Source organism: Rosa rugosa, chromosome 6, assembly GCF_958449725.1.
Source record: "Rosa rugosa chromosome 6, drRosRugo1.1, whole genome shotgun sequence".
Taxonomy (NCBI): Eukaryota; Viridiplantae; Streptophyta; class Magnoliopsida; order Rosales; family Rosaceae; genus Rosa; species Rosa rugosa.
This window is the reverse complement of record NC_084825.1, coordinates 53,545,826-53,560,715: the sequence shown is the minus strand read 5'-3', so window position 1 is coordinate 53,560,715 and position 14,890 is coordinate 53,545,826. Positions and strand designations below refer to the sequence as shown.

Genomic DNA, 14,890 nt, shown 5'->3' with positions numbered 1-14,890 from the left:
TAGCTATCTCACAACTGATAAGTGCCAAGTTATATTTCATTACCAAGTACAAATTGAAATTAACCAAACAAACCAGAGTCTTTCATAATTATACGAATCTACTAAGAATCTACCATACTAGATAACTGAAACTCTGGAAGAAACATTCCCAAACTTAATATTGTTCAAAAGCAGACTTGACCACAATACTATTTATCATTAACTAGAGGGCTTGGTGAGTACTGGAGCGTGCTCAATTTCTTGATCACTAGTTGAATCTGGATGAACTCCTTCTCCTATGGACTCCCTTCTAATTTCATGGCCACTGGATGCATCTTGAACCTATCACATAATGATACAGTATGTACAATATATCCCATTTCCTGGTATATATTGTACAGCCGTGGCAGCTGAAAGAAGACAAAAATTGCATAATAAGAATTCAAGTTTTTACAGAATCCTAAACCCTAAATCTAACATTGTTACTAGAACCCCCAAATTCATATGACCTATTTCTGAAAGGTAATCTTGCATTTACCTGTATCAACCATACAACATTCTCACTGTACAATTCATTGTTCACTATCCAACTAGCCATTTGGTCCCACTCACTTTGCTTCTTGCCATATTTTGATATTCTGTGCTCAGCCATCTGCAGTATAAAAACAGAGCATCAGGCAAGGAGCCAATCTGGACATGCAGAGAAATAAGAAAGACAAACAAACAAGAAGGAATGGAGAGGGAGTGGTCATTTGTTCCATATCAATGAACATTCAGAGAGGCAAGGAAGGATCATTCAGAAACCTAAACTTGATCCAGATATCTAAATTATTATAAACACTAGTATTTACATCCAACAGATTGGGAAATTAAAGTATGTATGAATTAATTAATAGTTGGAGCGTTAATCCACACTAGCAGTCTATCATTCTTCATAATTGATGATTAAAAAAAAGGGAAATAAAACCACTAAAACCTATACAAAAGTAGCAGAGCATGAAAGCACCTGATATTTACTGGCAGAAAGATCAGAAAACACTTGCTTTGTCAGCTCAGCAAGGAAACGGCCTATTCAACAAAAGATAATCATGAAAATTAATGCCTCTAAGACTTGACAGAAATAACATCTCAAAAGCCATGGCTTGAGAATCCAATACTTAACTATGAAAAGAGCAAGTAAGCCAATAAACAATTATACCTTGGATAAGATTATCCTGCTTAAGGAAAATCTCCCTGAGCCTTTTTTGAAAACAGAAAGCATAGGCAGTAAAAACTGTGCCCAGAAGCTAAAGCAAAAAGCAATTGCAAAAATGCAACATAGTTACTTGAATGAACATAGTTATATAATGCATTTTGTAGAAAAACAGCACACAGTGAATGGAAGTCAAAGAGAAAGTCAATTAAATCCATCAAGCAATAAAGAGAAAAACATTGACCGACTTCACCATTGAAAAGAAAAACACCAAAAGTTAGTCGGAGGAAATAGGAAAAGAGAAATGAGATTATACCTATCCCATGTTGCCGATGATAGTCAAACATCAAGGTCTCAGCAACACGCTTGCCCTCACATTTGTTTTTATTGTCTGTTGGAAATCATAAGTGCAAATGTTAGATGTCTGGAGATTTACCATAAACTTCAGATAGTTTTATGTTGGAGGTAAAGAAAGAACTTACATGATTGCACAGGAAAAAGAGAAAAAGGAAAGTAACAATGACATGTTTTCATCATGGAGCTAAGAAACTTGTCTATCTGATCTCAAAGGACTGTCAAAGCATGTAAAACAGAATGAGGCTGAGATCTCGACAGTTGAAGATAGTACTATTGCTGAAAACAATGATGTGACGGATTGAATCGGCGCTTTCCTCGCCTGGATATTTTATCATAGTGTGATAAATATGGTAAAACTGAAGCATTCCAAGAATCCGAGTATAAACCACACAGAATGATATGGCATAATGCCCTTACCATGTTCCTGAATAGCTTTGGCAACCATTTGACAGTAGCTTCAAAGTAGTTTGCCCCCATTATTGGAAAATCCCATGCTGACAAAATGGCCAAAAACTTTGGTATTGGAAGGTCCCGGAGATGAGCTCCCCTGGAGGAGGAAAAAAGAAAGGAGTTGCATGTTCAGAATCTAGCTAATATATACTATATCTTTGTCTAAATATCATGTGTGCTTTTGAATGTATACTTCTCTGCATATTTATCTTGCAAATTTGCAAGCCATAAAAAAAAATCTTGCAAATTTGCAAGTTCATCAAAGCCATAAGAATTAAAAGGGCATGGGAAACCAAATTAGTCAATACAGCAAGAAGGCACGGTAGAAGTAAAGAAGAAAAAGGGTGGTAATATGAATTGCAGGAAATGGAGGCAAAGCGATATTCTGCGCAATACAGTCAGTTCTAAACAATATAAGGATATTCTGATAGAAAAATGATACATGTGGCTGAAATTAATAGTTAATTATATAAAAGGATAGTAAATTGGCATTACATACCAAAACAGGAAACTTGACAATGATAGCTCCAGCAATACATAGTTCTTCAAATGACATTGTGGGCATAAAAACTTGCCAATGTTAGAAAGAAACGTGACATAAACCCAACCTGAAAAGAAAGAGGAAGTTCTTACCAAATGTGGAGGTGTCAAAACTCAAAGTGCAAACAATAAGAGCTTGCTGACAACAGTGAACAGTAGCTTCCCAATCTTGGCTTTCACACTTCTTCTAGACAACAAAACAAAAATGAACATTGCTTTGATCATCAGTTGATGCCAGAAACAAAGAGAAAGGTCTTGTAAATTTAGCAGCTAATAAAAAGCTAAAAAGACAGTAGTATGTTTGATGAGAATAAGGTCATTATTTATACTCAGGATTAAATATCCTAAAACAAATCAGTTGAAAGGAAACACTGACAATTACTTAGTTTAGTTTGATTGGGTTGTAAAGAAGAACAACATTCTGATTTGTAGGTATTTAGAATGAAGGTTGGCCAACTTAATGATTTATTAATCAATTTAGCCAGTCCATTAAGACAAAGAGCACAGACAGATTCAATCATGTTCAATCCAGATTGTGGCTGTTTAGTAAAATGGAAGAACAGTGTACAAAAGGATAGAAAAATCACACACCTGGTTGAAATGAAAATTTAATTTGAATTCAAAATTTATCATTGAACACATGAAAATGTTTGAGGCGATAGTAAATTGGCATAAAGCTGATGAAATGAAAAATCTCAAAGTGTTCTATGCTTTCACATTACATCTAGTGGTTTGTGTTCTATGGTGGAGTAATGATATGAATAATAAATCAGCAGAATTGTATCAAGTATAAGAGGCTGACCTTTGAGTGCAAAGTTTAGATCGTTCTTCTTTGGCTCATAAACGTTAAACAATGTCCCTTGGTTTGTCAGTATTTATCCAAATTGAGTCCATTTTGTTTGCTTGGAACTGCACAGGGATGGTCAGAGTTGAAATGCCTGCAAATATTCTGTAGTTTATTGAAATACCACAACAATTGACTTTGTCCCCAAACATTGTATACTTTTCAAATTAAATAAATGTTCCCAACCTGCTTCTCTGAGCTTTTTAACCTCTGTAAGCATCCAGCAATTTCTGCAAATTCAACTATATCAGAGATTCACTGTAACAGAACGTCCCTTCAGGCATGAATGAAATTCTATTCAACCCAAAACCCTTCAACTATGAATGAAATTATATTCAATACCTCAAAGCCAATGCTCCTTTTGGCTACTGACGCTATCCATGTGTAGCCATTGCAATTCTTTTTTGTAGTGAACAATCAAGCAAAAACCATACCCTCATTTTCAATTTCCACAATCGACGATCAAACAAACCAAACCCAAAACCCAATTTCACCAAAAAACAAAACAATGGAAAACCCACAAATCTAAAACCCCCAATATCCATCGAAAGACCACAACTTTAAACAAAACCCATAATAATCGAGACCATATTCACATCCAAATACAACCAGACCTGAGAATTAAGGGAGACAATTACCGGACCCAAAAGAAAAACCTAAATCTCTTAAGCGGAACTACAAAGGGAGCTCACAACTCTTTCGATCTTCAAAATAGACTAAAACCCTAACGTATCCTATCAGAATTTGATATTAGATTCGGTGAAAGTTTACATAATATGAAAACCCAATCTAATTAACAGATTTTCAAAGGAACTCTTGACATACAGATGTACATAGTACTGACCTTTTCCTTTTGTTTCTCACCCAGAGGAAGGATCTTGAGAGGAACGATTGGTTTGTAGATAGCTTGGTAAACTTGACAGGACCGAAATCGCAGCAATTAGTCGGCGGTTACATTCTGCTACGAATTTGGCAGATCTAGAGAGGAAATCTGAAAGTAATCATCAGTGTCGGATCGAGATGGAGTCATGGGGTCAAAGAAGAAAGAGAGCAGCGCAGAGAAAGAAAAGAAGTTTTCTTTTAATCAAAGAGATAGAATCGTTCAGATAACCACCCTAAAGCGACGGCAAGTGTTTTGCAGTAGCAAACTGTTAAAAACTTGCGACGGCTAATGCTTGCCGAAGTAAATTCATAGTGGTTGGCGACCACTAGGGGCGACGGCAGTTAATACGGTCGCAAAATCTCTATACAATTGCGACGGTCAAGTTTTGCCGTCGCAAAAGAGTAGGCTTTAGCGACGGCAATTGCACGCCGACGCAAATTGGTGAAGCTAATTGAATTCTTTTTTGTAGTGTATTGACCCGACAGCTCGAGAGGTAAGCCACTGTTTGGCCAATACTTTCCATTTCCCTTTAGATCCAACCCCGCTCTCTGACATTTCTGAACCTGACCAGGATTCTGTTTGTACCGAGGAGGTGGCTGCAAACGCTGCTGGTCTTATCGGCGGGACAGTCGCCCCAGAGATGGAAAATGATACTGACGGTGGTGGTGCCCCCCAAGTCTCGCGAACAAATGAGACAACCGTTGAAGCTGAGGGCTCTGTGCTTGAATCTGCTCCACTTGCCCATGGTGAGCCGCGAGTTGAGTTTCCAGATTCTCCCGCGGCTGAAGGGATAGACCAACCTATTGAAGATGAAGAAACTGAGGAAGCTGTCCACCCTTTTGCATTGGTGGTTCGTGATCCTGTGGCGCCTCTGCTGCCTCCTCCTCCTCCCACCAGATTCGAGAGACTGATTAGGGTGTTGGAGATAACTCCTCCTTCTGCTGTGGATGAGGCTAAGATGGTGCTTCACGAACATCTGGGTCCTCAGGTATTGGAGACAGACATCCTCCCGCGAGTCTTGGAAGCCCTAAGGTATCTTTGCCAGGAGAAGGCATTGACCCTACAGCAATTTAGTGCCATTGACGATCTGCTGAATGAACTTGATGAGGCCCGCCAACGTCAACCGGCCGCGAACGCCCAGGCTCACGACACTCGAGAGGCTTTGAATAGCCTCTCTCGAGAAATGGACATCTCTCGCGGTATTTTAAATGAGCGAACCATCCGCCTGCGGGAATTACAAATCCAAAGGTCCGACTTCAAACTTCGGATCGAGGACCTCCATACCGGTTTAGCCTTTGTTGAAAACGCGATTGCTACAGAAGAAGCCCAACTCGATGAACCTCTGGCTGCTTCTGAAGAAATGGGCCGCAACCTGACCCATCTCAGAGAACGGGCCACTCAGGCCGGCGAAACTCCGCGTGGAGGAACTTTGCTTGAAATTGAGCTTTGCGGGCCAATCTCTGTAGGCCCCCTCGAAAACCGTTCGGTCCCCTCACATGCTGTTAATCCCTTCTTTTCCGAGATTTAAGGCATTAATCACTCGTTGAAAAACAACGGTCGTGAGGAGGTAATCTCGTGAAAAGAACAGTTACCTCCTCGAAAACCGTTCGGTTTCCCCACATGCTATTAATCCTCTAATAATAGCTAACTCCTCAAAAACCGCTCCTCACATGCTGCTTAGTCCCTTTTTTCCGAGATTTGGAATTACTAAGCTCGATTTACTGACATCGGTTTTGAAATTGAGCTTCATCCAAGGGTGGGGATTTGCCTGAAGTCCCTATAAATAGTTGTATTTCAGGAAGGGAATACTCACAACAACTTTTCTGAAATATTCGAGAAATGGCCTTTCAATCCTTGCTTCTTTTTCTCCTTCTTCACAAATCTTCCCCTCATGAAATGACCTTTAGCCTCTAAATTTTAGGCTTTATGGCGTAATCTTAAGCCTGAGTTAGGCCTCATGGCGTAATCTTAGGCAACCCCTTGTTTCGTCCTTTCTGGAGTCTGTAACAACAATGCCAGGCTTCAGATTGGTTTAGAAACGCGAGGGGGCTCTGAGTGTGGGATCCACGATCATGCGAGATCATCTTTGTCATAATCCTACACACGGAGCGAAACGGAGAAAGGGAGGACGGCCACTCTGAGGTTCGTCTTTCCTCCTCTGTTTCCTTCCTTCTGGACCCGGCCCGTGTTGTGCCCTCCAGATGGAAGGGGCTTTGGTTCTCACCTCCTTCTCCCTCTTTCTCTTCTTGATAGAATCTTGGAGGGATGAGAAGGGCTGGACTCTTTAAAGGAATGGGTTCAAGCCACAGAATGGTTGTTCCTATACTTCACGTCCAACTAATGGTGGTTACCAAGGCTAGAGGGGGTGCAGAGACTCAAGCTGATATTCGGTTCCTTCACTCTCTGCCCCTCCAGGAGATAATGGCGCGGCTCAACCCGGCGTTGGATTCCATAGCTGCTTCCAATTGAGGGGGCTTGGAGGCTCCATTTTCTTTCACTGGAGTCTCCCCTTCTCATGGATAATGGTGTTGGCCAAGCCTATGTTGTATTCCTTTGACGCTTCCATGTAAAGGGGCGCGGCTCAACCCGACGTTGGATTCCATAGCTGCTTCCACTTGAGAAAAGATTCAGAAGATAATCCGAAGATTCCTGTTTTGTATTCTAGCCACTTTTGGCTTTGTAATGAATGTACTGCTTTTGGCCGCAAAGCCACTTTATGAATACAATAATATTTTCTTATCCTGATATCCAAATATTCGTGAGAAGCCAATAATTGTGTCTCGCAAGGCCCCAAATATAGGCCCCTATAGTTGTATATTGAAAATAATATGAACTTTTTTAAAATATGCTCCGCGTCAAAAAAGAGACTCGCGGTGAGGATTTTGAGAAAATATGTATCTTTTGGATCCACTTGCTGGCTCCCAACTCAAAATTCTTAACGCCAATAATTCCTTCTTTTCCGAGATTTAAGGCACTAATCACTCGTTGAAAAACAACAGTCGTGAAAAATAATCTCGTGAAAAGAACAGTTACCTCCTCGAAAACCGTTCGGTTTCCCCACATGCTATTAATCCTTTAATAATAGCTAACTCCTCAAAAACCGCTCCTCCCATGCTGCTAGTCCCTTTTTTCCCGAGATTTGGAATCACTAATCTCGATTTACTGACATCGATTTGACTCCTCTTTGACCGTCCATCCAAGGGTGGATATTTGCATGCCTATATCTTCCTCCACATTATAAACCCAAATTTTCAATCCCGAAATCATTTCATCAACTCGAATATTTCTAACAGCAATCTTTCTTAATTACTCATCATCATCACTCTTCAATTCTTGCATTCTCTCAACCCATCACTAATGGAACCACAAACCCAGCAACCAACCGAGGATGGAGGAAGCAACAAAGCAGCCGGGAGTAGTGCTAACATGCTGCGGGGGCGGAACAGGTGGAATCCCACTACAGATCAGATAAGAATCCTCAAGGAGCTTTTCTACAATAAGGGAGTTAGGTCCCCAACTATAGAGCAGATTCAGAGGATCTGTCTCCAGCTGAAATGGTACGGCAAGATCGAGTTCAAGAACGTCTATTTTTGGTTCGTGAACCAAAGGGCTCGGGAGAAGCGGAAGAAGAGGTCCACTTCGGATGTTCATGTGCCCATGCAAAGATCAGGGCTTGTTGGTGATGACAATGTTGCCAATTCATCTGCACCTGCTTCTGCTTCTTCTGCTGGTGTGATGATTGCTGTTAACGGGCAGATGGGGAACTATGGTGGTTATGGATCCTTGAACATGGAGAAGAGTGCTAGGGATTGTTCAATCTTAGTTGGAGGGGGAACTAGTTCTACTTTCTTTGACATGAATGTAGAACAAACTTTCATGGAACAAAGAGGAGAAGATCACCAGGAGATTGAAACCCTTTCACTGTTTCTCGTGCATGGTGAGGACATCTTTGGCAACATGAAGACTACTTCCGATGGAGGTGGCGGTCACGGTGGTGGCTCTCACACTTCCCTTGAGCTCAGCCTTTCCTGCGAGGGCAAAGCTGGAAAAAGTTTCCGGAGCCGCTGACTCGGCTTAGTATTGTAAAAATTTTCTGGAGCCGCTGACTCGGCTTAGTATAGTGTAGTGTTGCCCCCCTAGTGTTGCTAGGCGTAGCGAAGAAATGATTATGGGATTCAAAAACAAGCCTTCATGAATGGGCTTTGCGAGTGTAGGAACACTAGAATTGTCCCCCATGTCTTATGCGAAGAAACTGTCTACGACTCCTCCGTAATTTTTTGGATCACACTAATTATATATATATATATATATATATATTTTTTTTTTTTTATTTTATTATTTTTTTTTTTAAAAAAAAAAATAATAATAATAAGTAGCTGAATTCAATAAGACAGTGTGAATCAAGGTTTAGACATGCGGCCCAAGTATAGTCGCCTAGACACAAATTTTCTTTCAAATCATTTGGGCAACCTTACTGAAATGGCCAGGTGGGGGAGGGCGAACAAGAGAGGCAGAATCCATTTTGGCATGAGCTACTCCCTCTTAGTGGTTTAGGCCCATTTGCACGCACTTCTGGATTCAAGAAACCTGTCATGAACGTTGTCCCCTTTCTAGACACCATTTCACATAGGCTATACTTACTAAGATGAGAAAGGTCATAAGTGTGAAGACAGTTCAACAAGTGTTAATAAAAGCCGCCCTTAACCTTAAGGGACCTGAACTAGGCACCAATAAGGAGTTTAGGCCAATATTAACAAAAGAGACTTCACCTATTCCGTTATGATTCACAACCCCTTACCAACCTCAACTTCTTAATAGTGGTGTGTTTCCACCATTTGCCGCCTCTACAAGATCACGGGGGAGGCCATCTATGCTTCACTCCAAGCTCCGATGTATCAAAATTTGTAGGGTAAAAATCCCTCCTGTGAGAGCTTGTAGGAAAAAAACAAAGATACTTAGCGTTGAAGAATTTGGAGGAATTTGGCTCGTGAGAGGGGTAATCTTGCCCCCCAAGTATCCTTGTTGGTTGGCGAAGCATGATCTTCAATTGCAATTTTGGAGATAAGGATGTCCCAAGATCAGCTTTGTCGCCAACTACCATGTCATAGGACATGATGTTTTCAGAATAAGCCACAGATTGGCCATTATATTTAACCACTTGTTGGTAAAAATTCTCATGATCAAGAGCCTCAAAGAACTTGTACTCCTGCATATGATTCTTGGAACCAATAATCAAATTGTAATTATCATCATATTCATCATAGATTGGCTCCATGTTGAGATCATACTTAGAGTCACCAAAGAGTGGTGAATTGATCTCTTCTTCAAAAATAGGCATATCAAGTATTTGTTTGCCTCTGTCCACTTTCCAGGCATCATATTGAGACGCCTCTATGGGCTGTGTAGTATCATAAACAAATTCTTTTTGCAAGAAATTTGGAGCTTGATAATTGTAAACAAGAGTTAACTTGTACTGGTGATACTCAAACTTGCAGTCGCGAAGTAAAAATTGGCCACTAGAATAATTATTCTGGCCATTCTTGCAAGGTGGGTTGCAGATGTATCCTCCATGTATATCAAAGCCACTGCTTGGCCTTGAAACACTGATGAAGAAATTCAAGTTGAATTGATGAATAAAGCCACAGATTGGCTTCTCTAGACCAAAACTTAATTGATAATTAAGTTGGCCATGATTGTGGCCACCTTCATCATGACGTCCAGTAGCATGGCCAAGGCAAAATTGATGATTGTAAGGTGGGCCATGCCTTGATTGATAATTAAGTGGATCATGCTCTTGACCCTTTGCATGGCCATGACGTCCAGTAGCAAGATCATAATTAGATTGATTATGCACCTGCTTTTGGTTATCAAGGGGGTGAACCTGGGCAATATCTTGCCCCCCATGTATCTGATCAGTAGCCACGTATATGGCTGGGTCAGTGGAGAAATCAGGTATTTGTTCAGAGACAATTTTATTGTCAGAAGAACAATTTTGTTGACCATCTTCTCCATGCACAGCCTCTATGTAAGGCTGTGATTCAACAGAAAAGCATTTAGGTTTATCGCCACCTGTAAGCAATTCAACCTCAGAAACCACCTCTTCGCGAGCAGATTCTTGACTTTTCAATTCTCCTTGCTGTGAACCGACTTGGGTAGCCAAGATGGAACCCTCCTTGCGCAAGGTTGTGAACTCAGATGTTATGTTTGCGGCAGGTTGGGCAGTCTGTTTGTCTCTGCTCGAGAAAAGCTTTTGTGACTGCTCTTTAGCTTTCTGAGCATTCTGATTCATTCGCTGCTCCAACTCGCGAATTCGTTGTTCCCTTTTTGCGATCGAAGCTGCCAGATGCTTCCCATAATTTTCACTATGCACTGTAAGGATGCGAAGCCTCTCGTCCAGGCCAGCATCTGGTGGAATGATGAGTGGTTCGAACTCGTCATCAATGAACTCGTCATCAATGTCAATATTGCCAGTGGTGGCAACATTGGCCATCTTGTCACTTTAGGAATTTCTTTTGGTAAAGATTTTCCCCTGGCATCCCAATGATGGCGAATACAAAAAGACTCTAGTGTGGTCCCACTGGGCGTGCCAAAATGTTTGTTTTGAAGCCCGGTGGTTGAATGTGCTTCAAGAGAAAAACTTCTGATGTTGTCCCACTGGGCGTGCCAAAATGTTTGGCTCCAATTTTGCTGCAGCTGGTCAACAGTCTCTTTTCTGCGCGGGCGTGCCAGCACCGTTTGGGTGCGGTCGTCGGGGGTGTCCCTTGACCTGACTTCTATCAAGCGATTGTAGACGAGGAGAGCACAAACCTCGTCGCGGGATTCTTTATGCCTCGTGGCGAGGACTTTTGTTGAGCTTCTTGAAAATCACAATCGATACTCGATGTTGTAGATCGAGCAGAGCGAGAACCACTGGGAAGTAGAGAGAACTTGCTAAAGCGTGACTTTAGCTTGGCTGGGTTGCTAGGGCGTTACCCTTGCTTGGCTGGTTCTGTAACCGTTGTGGTCGCGGCACTACCGTCGGCTCCCGAGGAGACTAGGACCGAAGCACGTTGACAGAGGGTTTGGTGGCACTGAAAGTCGGCTTCTGAGAAGACTAGGACTAGGAGTGTGATCACCTATAAGAGAAAGAGAAGGAAAGGAGTTGCTCTTAGAGAGGTTTGCTCTAGAGAGAACTTAGATCATCTTAGAGATGTTTTGATGTATGAATGAGTCCATTGTTCTATGTTGTAGCCTCTATTTATAGGCTACCAAGCAACACTATTTGGCATTTAAACAAATCATAATGGAGCACTTATGAGTTTATGGAGCACTTATGAGTTTATGGAATTGTTAGGTTCAAGCACTTAAACACTAATGGAATGTTAGGTTTAAGTCATTTTCTGCTCCCTTATCCCTCAATTTTTATCTCCACTAAGAACTCAGATTCAACCTTCGATTTCTTCATATGAAATGATCCACCATGAATGTAGATTATTGTGGTAAAATTTCAGAATTTATTTCCATGTGGTTGGGCCAGAAATGCTGCTGGACCTCTTACAGGTCCAGTTTCCAAGTTTTGCTTCTGCAGAAAATTGGACTGTTTGTTTGAAGGTTTTCCACTCCGAACGAGCTTTGGCACTCTTCATAAGAAATGATCAATGGGATGTCTAGAATTAATCTGGAAAGTTTCAACTCATTTGGAGTTCGGATGGTTAGTCCGTCATCCCTCATTTCTTGTCTAGCTCGCTTTCTCCTAGCCGAAGTAGGAAAATGTGCTAAAGTTGATTTTTCATTTCCATGTTTGGTAGGCCTTATTTAGCCTCTTAATAATATATTTTTGAACTTATCGAAAATATATATGTGAGCCACTGATATTGGCTCAATTTCTCCAAGACACGCTTTGTCAAACCAAAATGCTCATTTTGGGTCCAAACATTGCCCCCCAGACCTCGAAGTCAAAGGTCTTCGTCTTGACTGAAGAGGTCTTGAATCAGCACTGCTCTTATAATGTTGTTGCTCCAAAAGCCACTTTTATTGGCTTGACTGATTCCATATAGGCCTCTAAATAGGTCATAAGGCTTGAATGCCACAATCTGGATTGCCTTTGTCATGAACTGACGCTTCCTTTGCCAACTTTATTGCCCCCCATGGATCTGGCGAAACTTGGGCAGGTTGTAGGAGATCAGAACTTTAGCGTGCCCCCCATGCGAAGGAGACTGCTTTTGATCGCGAATGAGTATCCTTCTCTTCCTTGGTGGTAGCTCGCCATGTGTATAACAACATGTATCTGCCTTGTTTGCGGGCTCTCTGTTGATTTTCTCAAATGTAGGTGTTGAAGCCGCTTTCCTGGCTAGATCAAGGCCTATAGTACTTGGCGAAATAAGATGCAAAATAGCAAACTATTTGCTGTCATTTAATCCTTCGCGAGTCTTATGTCGAAGAAAATGATTAGATCATGGCTATCGACATCATGACGTGTGACCAGGTGAAACCACCGTATCTGCTACAACTTTAGTATCTACTTCCCGCATCGGTTTTAATCATGTTTTATTTAAAAACTTCAGGCCACTATGTTGGCCCTGCGGTGGTAGGAAAAGGTGGAATATCTTCACTGTCGCCTTTAGATGCGATTCTCAAGATGGAATAATGATTCATTAATTATTAACTAGGGCCACTCACTGGCCCAGCTAATAAATTAATCTCCAGAAAGATCTGAGCTATAAATCAAAGTGTAATGGAGAAGTATCTCCGCTGTCGCCTTAGATGCGATTCTCAAAATGGAATAATGACTCATTAATTATCAACTAGGGCCACTCACTGGCCCAGCTAATAAATTAATCTCCAGTAATATCTGAGCTATAAATCAAGGTGTAATGGAGAAGTGTTCCTCACAACCCAGAAATGGCATCCAAGAAACCATTCGTTATCGATCAGGCAGATGAAATCACTGAGAAAGCCGCATTCACCTGGCGGACTAACATGAGTGTTCGATGTAGAAGTCAGACCGGAGAGGAGAGAAGTCGACTGATGGGCTTTGGTGGCGGCGATAGTCAAGCGAGTCTGGGTCCCACACCTCGCGATCGTTTGCCAGATGATGCTATGGCCTATTATGCGCTTCCCATCCGCCGTCCCATAGCGGCTCTTCGGCAGGTGCCTGGTGATTTTAGCAGTTGGGGACCAAGGAGGAAAGTGGGCTTCTGGCCTACCGTCGCTCCCGAGGAAAAGGTTTGGTATCAGGAGGTCCGAGCGAGAGATTTGGCCCGATGGGATGCGGTGGGTATCACCCAAACCATCGATCTATGCTTCTGTCTTCCCCATAATACTAGCCCTGCACCGCTAGCCGCCGCTCTTTGCTTCTGGAACACCTCCAGCAATACATTCGACTTCCAGTTTGGGCAGATGAGCATAACTCTGCTGGATGTTCTTACCATCACGGGGTTGCCCATTGACTTTGACCCCTATGTGCATGGTCAGTTTGATGGCATTCAATTTTCTTTGAGAATGGATATGGCTGGTCGAGGGCATCACAGCAGATCCTACCCATTCTGGCGCGACTATTACTGTACCCAGCGTGACCATACAGGAGGTATCGCATTCCTGGAATTCTGGCTTTGCAAATTTATCTTTTGCACTTCTTCCAACAAACCTACTGGGCCCTGGAATTCTCTGGCCACTGCTCTCTACAATGGTATTTGCGTTGGCCTTGGGCAACCTGTATTAGGTGCGTTATATCGCTCCCTTTATAGAGCCGTAATGCGCCCCTTCGATACCGAAATTAGTGGTCCCTTCTGGATCCTTGCCTTTTGGCTGCAGATTTATTTCCCTCTCTTCCGTCGCGGTGATATTCCAAAGGAACCTCCAGTTGATTCCCTTTTGGGGAACTGGCTTTGCCGCAACGTAAGGTATCGAGCTCCTCCCTACTCCGAGTGTTTTATTTACTTGTACTTGCTGGGAGAGATGCCGGACCCAAAAATAGTCCTTTCTAGGAGTTTCCCTCCTCCCCTTAACGATGGCTTTCTGCCCAGTGGACGGGATCATAGCGAAAGAGCCCTCCTGGCCTTTCGTCGCGCCATCTCCTGCTTGGATATTCGTCTTGCCACCGACCGCGTAAGTTATGAGCTCTATGCCCCTAACCACTTCGCTCGCCAATTTGGGTTGGCCTAGTTGGTACCCTGGCCTCTGGTTGATTCTGCCAATTACTACACCTCTTGGCGGAGATTAGCCCCACCTGGGTCTGTCCCTTTTCAGAGTCAGTTTACTTTGATAGTGATTCCCCCTTGGGTCAGAGCGCTGTACCCCCTCAACGATGTCGACGAAGATTATGCTGATTGGTGGAAAGAAGTGTCCGTGAACTGTTGGGACCTGCCACATGACGAACTCTTCGTCCTGATCTTTCGTGGCATGAGTATTCCTGGTCCGGAGGACCGCAAGATTCTTGAGCGCTTCTCCAACCCTGCAGCACAACCCCCGCGACCTATTCTACCTTCTCGCTCATCGCGTCCAGGGATACAAATCCACGAGCCTAGGGCAACAGTAAGTTTTTGTCTTTCTTCACCATTCCTTTTCCTTGTGTTGATTTTCCCGCTCTTATTCCTGAGTGTGTTTTGCAGCAAACTACCCAGAGCAGGATAGCCTCTGTTCAGGCCGGGAAACGAAAGGCAATAGC

The 14,890-nt window shown here is 42.5% G+C and overlaps 1 protein-coding gene across 5 annotated transcripts; it reads right to left on the bottom strand.

Annotated features, from left to right (window-relative positions):
* LOC133717881 (probable AMP deaminase) lies at positions 1–4,683 on the bottom strand. 5 transcript variants are annotated; one of them, XR_009850001.1, is made up of 11 exons: positions 3,549–4,683; positions 3,321–3,467; positions 2,612–2,705; positions 2,478–2,521; positions 1,946–2,075; positions 1,654–1,847; positions 1,488–1,562; positions 1,178–1,265; positions 986–1,047; positions 518–631; positions 3–389 (listed from the first exon to the last, which is right to left on the bottom strand). XR_009850001.1 is itself a non-coding variant. In XM_062144630.1 (10 exons), the coding sequence occupies exons 6-10, from the start codon at positions 1,706–1,708 to the stop codon at positions 276–278; spliced, it is 420 nt and encodes a 139-aa protein (XP_062000614.1). In that variant the 5' UTR covers positions 1,709–1,847; positions 1,946–2,075; positions 2,478–2,521; positions 2,612–2,705; positions 3,321–3,467; positions 3,549–4,683; the 3' UTR covers positions 1–275. The 5 variants fall into 5 exon arrangements, 4 of the variants coding, with proteins under 4 accessions (XP_062000614.1, XP_062000617.1, XP_062000615.1 ...); XM_062144630.1 differs by lacking the exon at positions 1,178–1,265 and having other exon boundaries at positions 1–389; XM_062144633.1 differs by lacking the exon at positions 1,178–1,265 and having other exon boundaries at positions 1–389; positions 2,612–2,702.
* Between the last annotated feature and the right edge of the window lie 10,207 nt (positions 4,684–14,890).

Excerpts from the sequence above, each read along its gene's own strand:
- LOC133717881 (XM_062144630.1), bottom strand. The coding sequence starts at position 1,708 with ATGATGAAAACATGTCATTGTTACTTTCCTTTTTCTCTTTTTCCTGTG. Across the intron at positions 1,563-1,653 it reads TCTTTTTCCTGTGCAATCAT|ACAATAAAAACAAATGTGAG; the intron begins GTAAGTTCTTTC and ends GATTTCCAACAG. Across the intron at positions 1,048-1,487 it reads TCATCGGCAACATGGGATAG|GCCGTTTCCTTGCTGAGCTG; the intron begins GTATAATCTCAT and ends TTTGTTGAATAG.